At 36.5% G+C, this 20,041-nt stretch overlaps 1 protein-coding gene across 1 annotated transcript; it reads left to right on the forward strand.

The window, feature by feature from the left end:
• Window positions 1–8,342: 8,342 nt before the first annotated feature.
• On the forward strand, window positions 8,343–14,892 carry spag8 (sperm associated antigen 8). Its single transcript, XM_053484746.1, has 6 exons — window positions 8,343–8,475; window positions 9,786–9,945; window positions 10,196–10,241; window positions 11,685–11,799; window positions 11,951–12,013; window positions 14,665–14,892. Exons 1-6 carry the CDS (start codon window positions 8,434–8,436, stop codon window positions 14,782–14,784), a joined length of 546 nt encoding a protein of 181 aa, XP_053340721.1. The 5' UTR covers window positions 8,343–8,433; the 3' UTR covers window positions 14,785–14,892.
• The last annotated feature ends 5,149 nt before the right edge of the window (window positions 14,893–20,041 follow it).

Here is a 20,041-nt window from a genome sequence, read left to right on the forward strand (position 1 = left end):
GAAACAGGACAAAATGCAGGGAATGTTTTTAAAAAGAATTTATTTAATTTTTTATTCATACTACTTCATAACACTTTAATTGATGTATTGTATAGTTCATGAAATATTAATACCCACTATGCTTATTAAAAATATTCACCAAAAAACTAGGATTATTTTAAATCCTAAAGTAAAAAAAAAAAAGAGAGAGAAAAAGGGCTAGATTCATGAGAAATGATTGTGTTTGTTTTGGACGCAAAGTCTCTTGGGTGGGTTTATTCAATTTTACTATTATTTATAGCTACATGACAAGATAGCAGTATAAATGATAATAACTGGCTAATCCCATCATGTTGGCAAGAGCGACTCTGACAATCTGGTACATCTGGTAAACGCAACTCTGGCTCGCTTGGAGAGCATGTCGAGAATGTAACCACATTCATTACACGCTCATGGGAGACTTCTTTAGAAACGCACATGTTGGATTGCCTGGCGAAAGACGCATGCACAAGATTCAAGACAAACAAGTTTCTCAACACAGCACGAACAGTCCAGATATTCTATTCTAACTGCACCTAGGGGAGAACATGAAGTTTTCGGCATTACACGCGCAGACGAAATGTTCCTTTTTCAGTTCCGAAATAGGATTTTGGACGTTGTTAATGCTGTGATTTATATGTTACATGCATGAATAATGAAGAAAAAAAATTATGATAATAAATTAAAATCAGTGAAAATGCACAATCATTGATTTCTTCGCTGTCTTTAGTGTGTTAAATGCTCTATGAATTCTGTACCACATATCCCCTTTAATCTCAGCATGTCCCTGATTTTTGGATGTTCTAGTAACTTTATGACAAATTCTATGAATAATTTTTAAACCAATTGATATCACAAGCAATTTGATTAATTTTCTTCAAACATGATACTTTCTGCGGTGTGAATTGTAAAAAAGGAATACACATTTTCTATACCTTTATAGCTTTGACTAAATAAATGTATCAATTTGTTTACTTAAATATTATGCGAAATGCACTTTTGGTCACCTTTAGATATTCAGATTTGGGTTTCCAGTCTGCAGGAACACGCAAATGGTTTGTCCATGTGCCATCAGGCACATCAGGCGATGTATACACCCCCCTCCCCCCCCTCCCTGGAGAGATATCATCGTCTCAGTTCTTACGGGCTCGTGTTGCCAGCTCGACGCCCGATTATATCTGAGCAGTTGAGGGTGAAGGACCTTGCTCAGTGCTGGTGCTCAAACCTGAAACCTTCTGATCATCGGTCCAACAAACACACAAACAAACACGAGAGGTAAACATTCCCTGCTGCCTTTTTTCATTTTTGTTTAAGCAAAAATCAGTTTTTCCCCTATTGTGACCTCATACACCATGAAACACTCCCACGGCTCGATGCTTAGCTCTGCCTAGCTCTGCTCAACTCCACACACTTCTGCCCACTTCTGCCTTCCACTATGTGTCGTTTTTAACAGCTACAATAAATAGCCGCTAACCTAGCCGTCTAGGGTTAGCATTAGAGTTAGGGTTAGTTGTGTTAGGAAATGGTCGTAAATATATATTTTACCCCTTATTTATTTTTTATTAATCAGAAATACAGAAAAAAACAGATAGGAAAGGATTGATAACGACCTGAACATGGACGTTTTTTGATCCCTGCGTTCTGATTGGCTGTGAAAATGCACTTTCTCAAAGGGGTCTTCAGGGGCTGTTATTATAATATACGACCTTTTATTTAAATCAGTCATTTAGTCTTTAGATATTGTTATAAGAATTATACTTTTTATTTTACTTGGAACATAATCTTGAGAGAAAAGCTGTTGGAAAATGATTTCTTAATACAATGCACCGTAATTAATTTGCTTTTTGTATAATATTAAGTATCTAATCTAATCTAAATGTAACAAAAGTAAATTAATTTGCAATTTTATTCTAATTAGGGATAGGAACTGATATGTACTTTTTATCAACACTGGTCATCTAGAAACTAACATTTTGATTCTGAATATAAAAAAAAAGTTGATTTCTTTGTTGAAAAAGTGTCATTTAATGTGCCTTATTTAAATTTTATATAATGTGGTGGTTGTAAGTGGACAACAAAACTGAAATAAATGTTGTAGCAGTATATTAATCATGTATAGCAGTAAAAATAAAAACATCAACAACCACTAACAACATGTCTTTTAAGGAATGTTCCCCTATAAAACCTTTGCCGGTTTATTTTTTTATTATTATTATTAATTAGTGACACAACAAAGAGGTGATGTCACAGATAAAGATAGAGCTGACCAAAAGTAAGGTAAGGTGGTAGAAGGGTCCAGCTGAGCCTTATAGCCTTATATTGCTCAGTCATGATGCTTGGGATGCTCTGTGCCAGATGTTCCTCGCTGTGTGCCAGGAAAACATCCCCCACACTGCCGTCGCTGACCTGCACCGTCACGCCAAATAGGAATCTCCATGGATGCATGTTGTTTCTACCAAATACCGACACTTTCACCAGCAAACTGGGCAGGAAACTTTAAACCTACTTGAGACAATTTCTTGTTCTTTTCTGTTGATCCTGGCACCAAGTAGCCTAAATTTTGCTTGGTTTATAACGATTCTGGGTTGACATTTAGAAATCCCCATATGTCTGCTGTAATGGTGGGTGAACCTTAAACATGGACTGAATCAGCAGAAGGGACGCAGGCCCTCAACATGCTTTTCACTTCAGTATAGCTCAGTAGAAGTGTTACTTTCTGACACCACTCTAATGCTGCTGCCCATCTGTTTGCTTGCATAATTCACCCAATTCTCACGTAACCCCTTTGATCCACAAGCTGTTCTCTTCCACATGAGTACATGAGTAGTCATCTCTAGTACCTTGTTGGGTTTTGCATCGTTTTTGGCAGAACGATGAGATTTCTTTAAAAGGGTAAAACCTAAGGAACCCAAAAGCTGTGGCCTCCATCACGATTACAATATCCATACAGTACACAACTATCCATCAACCCCTGGAAATATGTACATACTGTAATAAACACATCATGATATGCTTCTGGTTATTAATTAAACAATTTATATTAAACAGATTCATCTTCTGTAATAAGTATAGTGGGCATTCAAGTTAAAGCGAGACTTTCTTATGAATGAATGTGTGAAACTGAAAATTGGAAGGAAATTTACTGCTGACGGTTACAAAGAGTTGACACTGGAGACTCCTTCCATAAATGTTTATGAACCAAAAAAAAAAACTAGTATTAGTAGGCATACACTAGGTGGAGTATCCTACGTAAGTTGTTACTATAGAAACAATGGGGGAAAAGACAGTGTTTAAGTCGAACCAGAACTTGTGATAAAATGTGTCAAGAATTAAGGCGTAAAAATAAATTCAGTTCAATTGCTTTTTATTTGTATAGCGCTTTTAACAATTGACATTGTCGCAAAGCAGCTTTACACAATCAAAACAATTATTAAAGTTTGTATTGTATGAGATGTGAATGTGTATAAATCAAAATGATCAGATCGTCCCTGATAAGCAAGCCGAGGACGACGGCAACAGTGGCGAGGAAAAACCCCCTGAGATGGTAATAGGTAGAAACCTTGAGAGGAACCAGACTCAACAGGGAACCTCATCTGGGTGATAATGGATAGCAGGGATTGATCTGCATCATACTGTGTGAGACTGGAAGTTCAGTATAACAGGAGATGTGTTTAAGTTAAATTAGAGTCCAGTTTGTTCTTGGAGGCTTAAGTAGACTGTAGGAAACTTCAGTCCTGAACTATCGAGCGACTGAAGTCACAAGTCCTCAAAGAACAGCTGTCTGCATCAGGTGAGGACAGGTCCGTCTTCGTGGAAAAGTGGAACCACACGCATCCCAGGCAGACCACACGGGTCATCCATGCGACACCAGGACGAGTCAGACAGATCCCGAGGGCAGGGGGGACTCATGGAAGGCAGTAACTATTCCATCATCAATCACTGATTTGAGTAAACCAATAATTGTTTTAACCTCACAGTACAATGCTTCTTCCATTTGTAGTGTGTCCTGAAAATCAATCCCACCGCCATTCACTATTACTAGACCCAGAGTACATTAGACAGTCAACTGTGATTATTCACATAAGCATCTAACATAACCCAGCTCCCGAAGCAGACTTACATTGTCATTGTAATGTAGACCAACTGGTATTTACTGTGATGTGCATATAGACAGATTTCTCATATAAACCATCTTTAAGGTTTTCCTTTATTGGTGGTGTAATTTTTTCCCAAAACCAAAGTAGTGGAAAATTGTATAACAGTACAGCATTTAATATTTTTATATTTTAACTTTGTTGTGAGGATGCCACAGTTCTCTCTCTATTCCATGTACAAACATCACCGTTTACACCGTTTACACCATTCCCAAGGAACATGCCGGGTTCTGCAACATACTGAGAAAACTATCTACTATATGCCTATGAAATACTATATATGCATATATCTACTATCTACGATATACATATGAAAGTTGATGGTGAAGCTAACAAAGCTTAGTGTAGCTGAATTATATGTATTTTTTAAACATTAAAAACATAGTAATTGTAAAGAAAAATGGATAATTCATCTAGAACCAATATGATAAACTTATTACCCCCGAACACAGTATAAGCATGGTGCCATCTCTTCACCTTCAGCGTAAATCTTTCTGTTTATTATGGGAACACGCACTTTCTTGCACCACCCAGGAGCTTACAAACTACTTCCTCCTCATCACTCTCACGTAGAATCCCCAGGGAAAAACAGTTTATAGCTTTTCATAAGTGCTCTCTGGGAGATCGCTATCACGATCTTTCCAGCAGGATCTGCTAGGAAGCAAAGGTTCCACGTTCATCCAGCTCGTGTGGGGAGGCAGCTGTGTGCTCTGTGCCCATTCCCAATCATCTTTAAGATCCCCAGGGAGAAACTTAGAAAGTGGGTTCTTTGTCTCCTCTCATTGGCTATACTGGGAAACGATCCCTCCAGTCCTTTTAGCGGAGGGTTGGTTTAGGCACACACAATTGTTGACACGGATTAAGGAAAATGAGTGTGGACAGGCAGACATGAGTAAAATGTTGCGGAAAGAAATGCTAGATTACAACCAAGTTTTACAACCGAGACGATCCAAATGCTGCTTACAAAATATGCAAGTAGTTATGCAAGCGGAGTGTGGGCATGAAAATCATTTACGCAGCAGTGCTTTTGAGTTCTGAATTCGGATTCGCCAGAAGGTGTTTCTATAACAGCGGCTATGACATGAGATGTGGTTTTATTTCATTTAATACAACTTTGTAATGTATAAACATACTCATATTAATACGTTCTTGTTTCCATAGTAACAGCTAATTCACTGTGAGTCATAAAGTAGACGGTCTAGACTTTTTTAGACTTTTAATTCTGAGATTTGAAGTTAGTTAGTAAAATGAATATAATGGTTGAATATAACGCTTCCGGTACGTACATGTTTGTTTAACATTTATGGAAGGAGTCTCCAGTATCAGGGAACATGAGAACAGAGAGCATGTGTGTTACAATTTATTAGTAACAATATACAGTATATGAAATAATATAATGATTGCAATATTAAAATAATAATTGCAATATTACTTCCCAATAAAATATGTAATACAATATTACATATAATAATACAATATTACATACATTACAAATGCTCTTGGGTCATATTTTTGGTACTTACTGTTTTAGGACTCTTTGCTTAGGAGGATCCAGCAGGGTTTAAAAAATAAAGGGCTTTATATGAAATATTGATGGTTTTATATCAATTTTATTACATAAAATAAAAAAATATATTTTTTTTGATTGCATTTAAAAAAATTTGAGAATTCATTCAAATATTAAATTTCACTTTAGCTGTAGTAAAATTAGACAAAAACTGTTGCCATTCTTTAATTATTTTAATAACAGAGGTTATTATTAAATGGTGGCACACTTGTGTAGAGATTAGCACCTCTAGAGTTGAGGGTTCGATTCCCACCTGGGTCTTTATGTGTGGAGTTTGCATGTTCTCTGTGTTTGGTAGGTTTCCTCCCGAGTAGCAAGGACGAATCAGGCTAACTGATGTTTTCCAATTCCCCGTAGTGTGCCTCTTGTTGGAACTGCCACCCCACTCAGGGTTTACCCCTCTTCGTATTACGTGTCCCCAAGTATAGGCTCCAGGATAGGCAATCTTTGTGGTATAGAGAGTGAGCGAGAGAGATTTTTCGACCATTTTTGCTACTATAAACCAAACTGATATAATGTTCAAAAGTGTTTGCATAACTTCTGCACTCCACTATATACCCCTACAGCACATAACCTTCCTATTTTGTTGTAACTTAAAAACATGAGACCTTCAGTCATTGATTGCACACACCCACCCACTCATATACACCCCCACACATACACACACACACACACACACACACACACACACACACACACACAAACCTTCTCAAAGAGCACACACAGCAATTAATAATACACCCTATGTCCGATGACACAAAGAATCAATTGATATGTTGGGTGGAAAGAAAGTTCTGTGCTCTGTGCCTGTTCCCAATCATCTCGCCATGCTCCAGGGAGAACCTTCCACAGTGGTTTCTTATTTCTCTGCAATCCATCAAGTCTCTTTTGCAAATGCTAATATTACCTATGACTTGTTTAGTAATATTAATTAGCGTCTTATATAACCTAGATCTGCTCTGGGCTAAAAAACAAGCATGAAGCATTTGCTGAGGAAATAAACTTTGCTAGTGATTACAGATTACTGATTATACAAAGGCCGGTTGTTTTCCGGTGAACAGTGATTATGTATGTCAAACTACATTTAATAAATAGTGATGGCGTGCCTGCCATTTTGGAACGCTTAAACTCTAATCCAGTAATAAAAATCTGTTGGTGGTAAGAACAGACTGTTTATTAAGATCCTTTGTCTTTAATTTTATATAGTTTCATTCCCAAAGTAAGCTACTATAAATGTATCTATATACAGTATGTTTTGTGTCAATTATATGTACTATCTACTCACTTTTTTATTATTTATTTATTTTACTTAGACTAACAAGCTGTCAGAAATGCACATAATATTATAAAACATACATTTATTTGTTAAATACATGCAGATTGCATGTTCTCCCCGTGCTTGGTGAGTTTTCCTCCGGGTACTCCAGTTTCCTCCCACATTCCAAAGACATGTAGGTATCGTAAATTGACGTTCCCAAATTGCTCGTAGTGTGGGAATGGGTGTGTGAGTGTGTGTGAGAGTGTGTATATGTGTGTGCCCTGCGATGGATTGGCACCCTGTCCAGGGTGTACCCTGCCTCGTTCCCTCCAGGTCCCCTCGACCCTAAATACAGGATAAAGCGCTATAGAAGATGAAGAAGATGAGACATAGCCATGCACAGTATGATATGGAGTGAAATAATAATAATAATAACAACAATAATAATAACATAATTATAATAAATAAAATATTTTTTAATCAAAGTAGAGAGTTCCCAAAGGACAGCAATTTGAAAAATCGTGTGACTGTTTTATGCTCTTTGCATAAATTTGCACAAATTAACCTTCAGCAGGGCTTCTAATTAAGTGACAAACATCAACGCCTTTTTAAAACAAAAATGAGGTATTTATTTAGTACTTATAATTAAAAAAATAAAGCATGCCAAGTTAAATACAGCTTTAAGGAAAAAAAATAATGCTGCATGCACAGAACTATCCACATAGATAACATTTTATATCTTACTGCAGAAGAGATATAAAATAGCAACAGGATGGGTGAATAATAATAATAATAATATTAATAATAATAATAATAATAATAATAATAATAATATTAATAATAATAATAATAATAATAATAATAATAATAGTAAAGAGGCTCACAGATTAACAGAGGTTTACAGAGAGTATCTGAAAAAGATGAGTAAGAACAAAAAATAGGCAAAAAATTGTAAATAAAGTGAATTAAGTGAAACTGATGCAAATAATTCTGTTTAAACTTAAGGAATCACTACAGAGTACAAAACATATTTTTTTATGAATAAATATTTGAATTAAAATATTGAAAGAATAAAAGTATAACATACAGGGGTAAAAAGTTGAATTATACAAGTAGAAGGTATACAGTATAAGCACAGACAGAATAAAGCAACAAACAAAAAACAAACACACTAATAACTGGGAAACCAACATTGTTGGATATTATCGGCAACTCGCGTGACGTCACGTCCGTTTTGTTTACGTTCACCATAGCAACCACAGAGCGGTTTCCCGAACAAGGAGGCACGAGACTTCCACGTTATGTTTCACCGCGTTTAATTATTAGTATAAAATTATAGAATTAATATTATTCTATTCTATAAAGTATAAAAGTCCTTTCCACAGCGCTAATTAATCTTAATAATAATCTAATTACACAATCACTTCAATGTAAGAATGAGTTCCTCGGAGGCGGGAAGTGAGACCTGGGAGGAGGAGGTGAGATCACTGAGATGAACACTGCATCACCTGTAGCTGGGTTTCTAATATTTATTACTTATCTGACTTTAATTATCTAGGACATGTTGGGGTCATTTTTCCACAGTCTTTACAGCACAGGGTTTTTGTTTATTATATAATAATAATAATAATAATAATAATAATAATAATAATAATAATAATAATTTAACTAGTTACATTTTAGTCACATTAGACACAAATATGTATTCCCCATGTATTAAGTTATTTAATGGACGACTTAATTTTTTTTCTTGTAATTAAAAATTCTTGTATTATCCAACAATTTTACTCAAACCTGTTAAACATTTCTATTATATTAACTGAATATTATTTATTACATTTATTACTAGTTTACCTAGTTTAATTACAGTTGTGGTAATAAAACCGCAAGATCATTTCACTTGCTTTTATGTTATTGATTTGGGATTAACTCCTTAATTAAAAACACCTGTCACTTTGGTTATGACCATAACAAGATTAACAATCTCCAGAGAAATGTCATTATTATAGTCACAGTGCACATGGATTTTCCCAGACCCCGGTTTGAGAATTATGGGCCTAAGTTACTAAGTTGTAATTGAAGATAAGCTAGTCTAGTCTGAGACACATTAGTTTAGCATTTGTACTAGGTACAATTTATGGCTTACCCTTCTTTAACCAGCACCAGCTGTAGTTGCTACAATCAGCTGAGTTTAGATGACTTTCAATATCATCAACTTCCTTTGTTTGGGATTTATAAAGAACATCTATCTATCCAATTATCCATCCATCTACCCACCCCTTAATATATCCATCCATGCATCCATCCAAATATATCAATTTATTTCTTCCATCCTTTAAATGATCCCACTATCCATCCATCAATTTAATTAAACTAAATCATGCCATATACCCACCCATCCACTCATCTATCAATTTACTTCATCAATCTATTAAATGATCCAATCATTCATCTGTCCATTTTTTCCTCTAATTCATCTATACATCAGTTTACTCTTTTCATTCATCATTTTATGTCATTCATCCATGTAGTGATTCCATGTATCCATTAATTTCACCTTTCCATCCATCCATCCATCCATCCTTTCATCCATCCATCCATCTGTCTATCAATATTGTATCCCAAACTTTTAAACTGAATAAGAAAAGTCCTCTTTTCTTGCACAGCATTCCTTCACTCTAAACATACCTGAACATTCCTTGTATAATTTATTACTAATTCTTATTTTTAACACTAAGAAAACGTGACCTTGTTGCATGCATGATAAACTCTTTCGTGTGCAATTAAGAGGACAACAACATCACTGGACAATACTGGATTGACATCTGACATTCACAAAAATGGACACCAAGACATCCTCTCAACCGACTTGACCTCTGGATTCCATGGTGTTAGTACACAGAAATCTGCGTTCACCAGCCCTAGAGGCACAGGGGTACGAGAAAAAGGTAACCCTCCAACATCTTGAATTTGTATAGCACTTAAAAAACAATATATCATAATTATTTCTTGCTTTGATGTCAAACATGCTTCAGAAATCCTTTAATCCTCGCCCAAACTAGTCCTAAATGTTTTTGATGGCACACACAAATGAAATCCACACTTTTCACAAGCACTGCTTTTAAATTTGGGAATCGGCAGACGTAACAGCCGACTTCTGTTTCATTACTTTTATTACACCATGCCGTTTCCTTCTAGGATTACGAGCGGAGCTGCTGGAGAAGAACCTCATCAAAAGCATAAGGTAACAACCAGAGCAAGACTGTTGGACTTCACATTTTAAAGATGAAACAAGACAGATGACCTCATCTTGTCTGAGGCTCCAGCGACACTTTAGCAGCATCCCACACTTCCTGTTCCAGCCAGGAGAACAGAGGAAACAGTGGGAAGACTGCACTGAAGGAGTGTTTGTGTCTCGGTCAGCTTTCATAGTTCAATTAAAAGCGTTCAATTAGTCTTTATCATGGCATTTGAGATCCGTTGCTATGGAGACCACTTGATGTATCCCTGACAACTATCCCCTGCGGAAAGAGACTAAACAAATGTGAGCCTAAAGTGAGACACTATCTCATAGCCACAGCCCAGGAAATTAACCCTGAAGCAAAGGCTAGTTTTGGACAGAGACGTTTACAGGAACAACTGCTGTGTGAGGACTTTATTAAAAGAATGCGGGCAGTCGCTGGCGTAAATGAGAAACAGGATGTAGACTCTAATAAAAAATTATAATAAAAATTATTCCCAGAACTTTAGATTAACTTGGATGAATAAGAACATACTCCAGTAATAGTTTATAGCATATGGCTGGTGAATTCCTAAATCTTAAATCTTATTGGTCTGAAAGAGGCATTAGGAGAATAACTTAAACATAGTGACACACTTTTTAAAATTTTTTTGTTTAGTTTAGACATTTTAAGACCCTGTCTTCTAAAGTGTTTTTATTTAACAAACTTTTTTTTTTATAATTATTCATATGTAAAGCTTTTTGTAAGGAGAGATTGTAGATTGTTGTTTAATTATCGTCTTCTATCGAAAGCTTTCCCATTGAACCCCATGCCCAGGAATGAACTACAAAAGGTGTTCGTGTCAAACCGAGACTTTTGATTGTGCAGATTATAAGCCCCTGCTACACCAATGCACTTATCCCAGCGTTTTACTAGAGTTTGGAGGCCATCAAGGTAGAAAGATTTCTCAGTATGTCAGACTGCTTTCTTTACGTCTGAAACGCCGGCCACCCAGGAGTTCCCTCAATAGCCAAAACATGTGGAAATTGCTTGGAGCGAGGTCAGGACTCAACAGTAGAACCCATTTGGTGATCAAACCAATAAAGGGAAAGGGTGTTTAGGGAGTTCCTGGGTGGACAGCATTTTAGCATTGACAATGACATAAAGTAGGCAATCCGGTCAAGGATGTTGCGCATTGAGAAAACTTTCTATCTTGATGGTATCCAAGCACTAGTGAAAAGCTGGGATAGGTGCATTAGTGTAGCTGGGGTATATATAGAGAAATAAGGGAAATATAGGGTTAATTTATAAATCTCATAATTGTGTTCTGTTATTTTGCACAATCAAAAGTCCTAGTATGACTTGAACACACCTGGCATGATAGTTTAAATGACTATAATTGTACTAAACATTGTTTCAGAGACACTACATCTTTTCACATTGTCATGATCTGATCTGTATTCCAGTCAGCAAGTACATGCAGAGCTCAAACCGCAACCTCCAGCCCCTGAACTGTCCTCCGTAACCAGAACTGATTACAAAGTGAAGGGCTTCCGGGGTGTCCGACCTACCCCATCCACGGTCAGTCATTACGAGGCGGTGGAATTACAGAATGATCTCATTTTGCAGTAAACCACTATAAGATTTGACACTTTTCAGAGGAATGGAGGTGAAAATTATCACACTGAAACCATATTTATATTTATATTTATATTTATCTGTATCCTTTCAGGATCGTGACTACAGGACTGATGAGGCCATCACATTTTGGAAAGAAAATTTTGAGAAGATTCAGGTACATTAATGTGTTAAAATCAATCAGTGTGTTAGATTTGGTTTTGGTTCATTAAATAGTAATGGAGGTGTGGTAATAATAGTGTGTATTGGGTTTTCGTAGAAAGAATGTATAGTACTGTATTAAAGAAAAATTTTGGTTATCCATATAGCATTGACATACATTTTATGGCCAAAAGTATGTGGTCATGGCACACTCATATCGTTTAAGATGTCTTTGTTTGCTGGAACCAAAGACCAACCTCCGGTTCGGGACAATGAGCTCAAGGAAGAAGTGCAAAAATGTGCAGTTCCTCAAATGACCATTAGGAGTTAGCTCCAAAAGTGTGTCACTCTCCATAGACCCCCATGTTCAAATGTCCAACTTTACAAAAAAAAAAAATGTTTTCAGTCTGGTGCTAAAAAGGCTTTTGATCTCCATAGATAGATTTTTTACTCATGAAAACTGCACATGTGTGAATTTTTATGTACCTCATCAGTTAAAATTATATTAGGACAGCTGCATTAGCTAGTGGTGGCAGCTACTTTAGCTATTAGCTAAAGTAGCTGTTAACTACATCCAATTAGCTAATCGGCTAATTGGATGTAGTTAAATATTGTAGTTTAACTTACCAAAAAATATGTAGGCACAAAATTGTGTAGGAGTTGACACAACATGAGGTTCTATAGCAGGGGTCGGCAATTAAGTTTGGCCTCGGGCCAGATTTTTTCCAAGCCATTACATGGCGGGCCACGACCAAAACATTGGCTAATTTATTGAATTAATAGGGGAGGATGAATGGTAGACGCTCGTAAAATGACAAAACCGAGATCCGAGATAAACTGACACATCTAGGATGAGATCATCGTGCTAATTACGATCCGGCTAGGTTGGTTCTTCGAGCACACCTGTTGTTGATGATTAGTATGGCTGGATTGAGTTGTCTACTCACTGATCACAAGCCCTGCGATTGGTTGACGAAATGGAAAAAGAGCGGCTTTTTTTTTGTAACACGTGTTATGCGCAGAAATGCCCCCTGCCATGGATTGCCCCCCCCCCCCCCACACACACACACACATAATCGCTATTAAATATTATATTATAACATAAATTTAGAGGTTAATGCTTTACAAATTACATGAGACAATGAAATAAAATAAGCAATATGAAAATAAATATGTTGTATATGAAAAAATAGAAATATTAATATTTTTGAAATACATGTATACTTTTATATTATATATTATAAAATTAGTTTCGTTTATATAATTTATCATTATAAAATATTTATTTTTATTATATACAATTATTTATTTGCATATTCATGACAAACCCTTGAAAAATAAATGTGCAAGATGCAAGGATATATGCAAGATCCTTTTCTTTTTCCACGTGAGTCAGTCCGCGTCAGTCGTGCTCTTTAACCAATCAGATGTGACCTCGCCATTTCAACTAATCATAACCCACCAGGAGCGCAGGCTAAATCCTGTTTACATGAAATAAACCTGCTTCCGAGCAGGTTCAAGCTTACGGATATGTTGCTATGACAGCAAATGCAAGAAGCGCATCGAAGAACGAAACAATCCAAGATCAGGACAAATCCACAACAATCAAATCCAGCTAACTGAGTTAGAGACAGACGAAGAACGGACCCCTGGGTGCTCGCAAAGCACAACAAGACGTCATTTGTTTTTGCATGTTGAGCGTTCGCTTTGCACCTCGCCGATGCGCTTATTCATCCTTGTATCCAGATATAACAAATAAGAATTTAGATAGATTGAAATATTTCTGTTCTGAAAAATGAGGTTTCCAAACAAATTTTTTTTAGACTGTCAGTCCGATTTAAAAAAAATATATAATTTATTTATTTTCCTTTTTTTAGTTTAAACAATCTCACGGGCCAGATGTTTTTGCTTGCGGGCCACATGTGGCCCGGGGGCCGCTAATTGCCGACCTATGTTCTATAGGTTATGGATGAGGGACTTCAGTCAAATAAGTAACTTTAGCATGTAAATTAATGTTAGCCACCGTAGCATTATACTTAAGTGAAAGTGGTAACTGAGGTAAGTGGGTGTCTTCCAACCAGCATCCAAGCCCTGTATCGTCTGCCAATTTGCCTATTTATAGATTAAGAGTTTTATAGATGGAGATGGAGACCACCAGAGCTCCCATGTTGGAGCTTCACAACCGTTCCTTAGAAAACCTACGAGTGGTGTCCAGGAATTTTTATACGGCATATGGCTGGAACTAAGACTCACAAACAAGTTCCAGCAGGACGACTCCCCTGTGCACAAAGAAACCTCCATGAAGACATGGTTTGGACAAGGCTGGAGTACAATAATTCGATTGTCCTATACAGATTCCTCACCCAACATCAGTTCCTGATCTTACGAATACTTTAGTATAGCCTTCCCGTAGTGGAGGTTATTACATCACCAAGGAGGCGGGCTAAATATGGAATAGGATGTCCAGAAAGTATATGTACACGTGTGTGACGGTCAAACACCCACATCGGTTTTGCCTTACATGGTGCATTTCAGTTTAAAACTCAGTGTGGTATCAATGTTACATCATTTTTATGAAGGGTGCCAATAATTTTGAAGGTGATTGTTCAACATATGAATATCGTGGTTGTTCTTATACCCAGGTAAAGTCCTTGTTTTATTTTACAGGGTGTGACAGCAGTGAGAAGTAAAGACGCTCCATTTAAGAAGAGCTCCAAATTCACTACGCCAATCAAACAGTGCTTGGACGCCAATCCTGAAAACTATCCCGATATAGAAGAAGCGTGATTTCGTTAGCGCAAATAATTTTCCTTCCAGGAGAACGTAAATAGCTGTTTTGTAAGCACACACTAACCTCTTTTGTTTTGTTTGTCTCCTAATACACTGCGCGGCCAAAAAAAGTCACCACCCTAATTTAACTAAGCAAATTAGTCCATTAGTAGTTAAGAGCTACTTAACCTTCTACTGCATAATTACTGATTACTGATTAATATGGTTCTGCTAGCAACACGATATTTAGCCCTAACTAATGCAGGGAGTAGCTTCTCATTTCTTAAACAACCATGACGTGTTTGGTCGTGGCAAAGATGTTACTCTGGTTCAGAAATTATTATAATCCTGAACCAAGCAAAGAAAACAACTAAGGAGAAAATTGGGGTAAGAACTGCATTATTAAAAGGGGTAGTGATGAACCATCATCTTCAAGGATGAAATGTAGTCGGAAAAACATTCTGAATGAGCATGATGGGGCATCAGCATTAAGGTAAGAAGATGAAGGCAGATGACTATCTTTAAACGACGACTCAAGACGCATCTGTTTCTCCAGTACTTGGACTAACCCCCCCCCAAAAAAAAAAAAAAAAAAAACACCCTCTTCTCAGATGTGTTGGACTAATGGTACTTAGTTATTAACCTAGTTAACCCAGTGTAAGTATGTATCCAATGTTGTAAACATTAAAGCACTTTTTGTAAGTCGCTCTGGATAAGAGCGTCTGCCAAATGCCTAAATGTAAATGTAAATGTAAGTGATGTACCCATCATGACTAGTGCCTACCATACAGGCCTGAGGAGCAGTGTTATGATCTGGAGTTACTCCTGTTGGTCAGGTCTACTGTAGGTTCAGCATTGTTATATCTGGACCAGGTTTTTCCATCAATGTATTTTTCTTCCATGATAACGATGCCAGGATCCATCGTGATTTTCAATTGTGAAAGAGTGATTCCGAGAACAAGAGCATCATTTTCACACATGGATTGGCCACCACCAGAGTCCAGGCCTTAACCCACTTTGAGAATCTGAGAAAACTTAATCTAGTGCTCTGGCTTACACGTCATCAATACAAGATCTTGGAGAGAAATTAATGTGACCCTGGACAGAAATAAATAATGTGACATTGCGTCAGATTATTGAAACAATGCCACAGTTGTAATCAAATCTAAAGGCGGTCTAATGAAATATTAGTGTGTGCGAACTTTTTTTTTTTTTTTTTGCCCCCGGCTGTGTATTTGGATGTTTAAGAAGCATTACAAAATGTGATCATTATGTACAGTACAACAGGCCTCAGTTCTCATACAAGGAGAGGTCTAAAACCAAACTGTCAAAGACTCTAGAGACAAACTGATAATTATAATTGATACATGTTTCTTCGCATATTTTAAACTTATTTCAATACTTTTTTTGGATTCTGTAAAGCTGCTTTGCGACAATGACCATTGTTAAAAGCGCTCTATAAATAAAACTGAATTGAATTGAAAGACTCTACCGTTCCTTTTTTTAATTGCTGACATTTTCCAGTTATCCCTAATACTTTTCCAACAACACTTATCATCTGGCAAACAAACTCAATAAGCTCCTTCCCTTTCAGTGAATCTTTTAGCTGAAACTTTGCAGGCTGTGCTCGAACAGTGACAACATTCATTTAGTTTCGTAGCTAGACACAAAGCATCTGCCTTCCCACTGTACGCAGGAACCCGCATTATATTGATGACACACCAAGTGTTGCGCTGGCGTCCTTTTGAGTGCAGTGGCTTACTTCCAGCACCAATGCACTAACCTTTTATGCTTTCAGCAGGGTAGCTATGGCAACAAGTCATTTTTAGACCATGTTCATGCAGATTCACCCCCCTCGTTTTTTAGGGAAGCATTTGTCATCTGGTAGAACCTACACAATTAATAATTGAAGCGGCAAACTTGAGATGTTTTTACGGCTTGTTGTTTATAGTTAATGGGAAGCTCCACCCTGGAGCAGATTAAAGTTTATATTGAATATTTATTTGTGATGTGCTTAAATCTTTTCTTGGCTGATGTTGTATTGTCCTCGTTGCTGTAAGAGGTTAGTGGTTGTGGGCCACACTGATGTCATGTTCTTATTACTAGTGCAGTTACAGAGGAGTTTAATATGAAAAAGACTTTCAGAGATCTTAGACATAAGGGATAAAAAAAACAGACTTGTTCTCTCGTTTCTTGTTGAACTTCTGAGTAGGAATTGTCAAAAACTCAGTTCACCTAGTTTGTGATCTATGGGATAATGAGTGTGATGGCTTTAAAAATGAAAGCTTTGGAAGCTGAAGAGGTCAAGCAGAGTGTACGGATGAGGAGGTGAGAGAGCTGGACAGACTGCTGCTTCACTCTCTTTATGTGGAGTTACATTTCCAACAGCAGTGGGAATTTGAAGGAAAGTGAGAAGTTTATACGTTCTTAAAGAATTCAATTACAAAATAAATTTTGGACAACAATGAAGAACAATGAATCCATCTATCTAGTGTCGTCCAACCAGGGATCGTGGAGGCCGACGGTGATCATTGTATTCATTCATATTTGTGCCGACTACTGGGCACGCTACAGTCAATTTGGGAACACCAATTAGCCTAATCTGCATGTTTTTGAATTGTGGGAGGAACTCGGAGGAACCAAGCAAGCATGGGGAGAACATGCAAACTCTATGCTGGAATCGAACTGGGGACCATGAGGCGACAATGCTAACCAGTACACCACCGTGCCGCCAACAATAAAGATCATAAGTTAATTATCAAGATGAGTGCGCAAACCAATCAGAGTAGATTATTCCTGTATCTTAGTGTTCGTAATAAGAAAAAAAAAAGCTGTTTTTTTTCATGGGTTTTTATCGATGTTGTATGACTTAGGTAAACGCAATGATTTTCCTAACTGTAGAGAAATCTGGTGCGGAAAAGCAAGGAAATAATGCACACAATATGTAATCAATAACATGTGAATGTTTCCCAGCTCATGCACACAGGCTTCCGCTAAAGGTATTTAGATCTGTCATGGAATGACACCCCCTCAAGGTTACATGGTAATTTCTGCAGTCTTAAGGTGTGACTTAAAGTGCACAACCGGAAGTAGCAATTACTGTAAGGTTATCTGTCCGTTCTCCATCTTTTATGTGTTAACTGTCAAGTTTTCGGTTGTGTTTTTGGGCTGGTTTACATCTGGGTTAAGTCACTGGATAAATGAGTACATATGGATATAGAAATAAACACTTCAGAATGGAAATCATTAGTATGAAGAGGCAGTAGACGTCTTGCGGAACATGTATTCTCGCCCCTCACAGTGACAGTGAAAACTATTAAATGTATTTATTTTTATTAATGTTTCGACAAACGTACAGTATGTTTTATTAAAAATCACTAGGCTGATTGTTCTGGAGCCAAAACAATGAAGTCTGGGACACAAATTGTAAATTTGTAAAACACTGCAAAAAGTGATATATTAGCAAATAAAAAAATATATTGAATTAAGTCGAATTATTGTATGTCTTAATATACGATTACAACAAACTAGATAAAAGATCATTAAACCTATTTTGACAAAAAAAAGACAAATTTAACACATTTCTTAAGGCATACATTTCTTCTTCTATTGGAAGATAATTTTGCTACTCTTAATAATTTATTTCTTGAAAGAAATGCTCAAAATATGACACTTAAAAACTTTATCTAAAATGTATGTCTAATGAACATTTTGGTTACCTGTCCAATATGTCTAGTAGAATGTGTCTAGAAATAAGCTTAATTATTATATATTTGCTTGTTTTAATTTTAGATTTAAAAAAGTATATATATTTGTTTGGATTTAAGATATTTTCTGTTGGTTTTTGCAGTGAAGAAATTTCAGCCTTAGATTGTTATTGATCAGACAAGATCCAATCCCTGATTAGCAGATGAGCAATGGTCCAATAATGTCCAGTACTTAACATAACAATGTTGAATGACAGGAATGATGGATCCGGATTTGGCTAGCAGAATAGTTTAACCTTGCATGTTTACAACTAGGCCTGAAATTGTAACACGACACAAGCATTCGTGGCATTTGTGCTATTTTCGGCCGACATTCTAGATACTGGTAAATGGTGATGTTAAAAATGTCCCAGTATGTATACATTGCTTTAAATTGTGCCTTTAATTTGCATTTATTTCTTTGATGCTAGCTTAGCTTATAAGTAAAACCAACTTAAATCATTTCACACCTTCATTTTCAAACAGACATTTTGCCTTCATTAGCCACTGTATGACATTTTTATTTCTTTTTTGTTTTTCAAGGCAAAACAATGCTAACTCACACAATACCAATGACTATAATGAATTGCGGGGCAACATTCAGTACTAGAAAAGTAGAGTCTCAATATTGAGTTTAACATGAACACACTCCCACTTTGACTTGAGTGTGTGTTTTTATAATATATCTTATGCTGTCACTTAGTGGCAATTAGGGGTTCTGAAAACACTTCCTTGTAATTTCTGTTTTTTTTTTAACATCGGTACACTATAAGATTCATATTTTTTTAAATTAAACTTTGCTTCAACTTCCCAAAATGTAACTCTTTACCACTCCCGACTTCTTGAATTTGATTTGAAGTACAGCTTACATATGTGACTGCTTACCCAGAGCTGTTTTTTTTTAAATACACATAAAAGACATAAAGCTAGACACTGCTACAAAGAAGTTGTCTCATTATTGAACACGGGCACAGTTGCGTGCTGCAGTACGACCTCTGTGCAACAGCAGCCGCAGCGACAGAGCCGAGTGTGGGAGGCAATTCACAATCGAGTAGGTGGGATGATGCTGTGAGCATGAGCGCAAACACACACACACACAGATGGTAAAAGACCTAATATACTACCAATAATCTGTGACATCATTCCTTTAGCTTATTATGCTAGAGTGCAATGGAAATTAACTGTTACTGCATGCCACCATATATATTTCCATAAGAAATAATTTAAAATCTATTTAAAATAAGAATAATATGATATACTGGATGATTAACAAAACTCGTTTATAAGCTGAACTACCCAAAATGATCTCTTGAGTTCAAAATGTTAGACTATATTAAGTCAAAATTGTTGTGTGTTTTTGTAATGTGATACGATTCATTGAGATTGTAGGAGAATAGAAAAAATGCTACTCGAGTAATGTAAAAAAAAAATCCTTATGCGAGGCAAACCATTCAAACATTGCACTGAGGTAGGAAATGTACTGTATATCACAAATCGTGTGCAAATGTTCAGAAACTGCATGTTTTTTT

Source organism: Clarias gariepinus, chromosome 24 (assembly GCF_024256425.1).
Source record: "Clarias gariepinus isolate MV-2021 ecotype Netherlands chromosome 24, CGAR_prim_01v2, whole genome shotgun sequence".
NCBI classification, from domain to species: Eukaryota; Metazoa; Chordata; class Actinopteri; order Siluriformes; family Clariidae; genus Clarias; species Clarias gariepinus.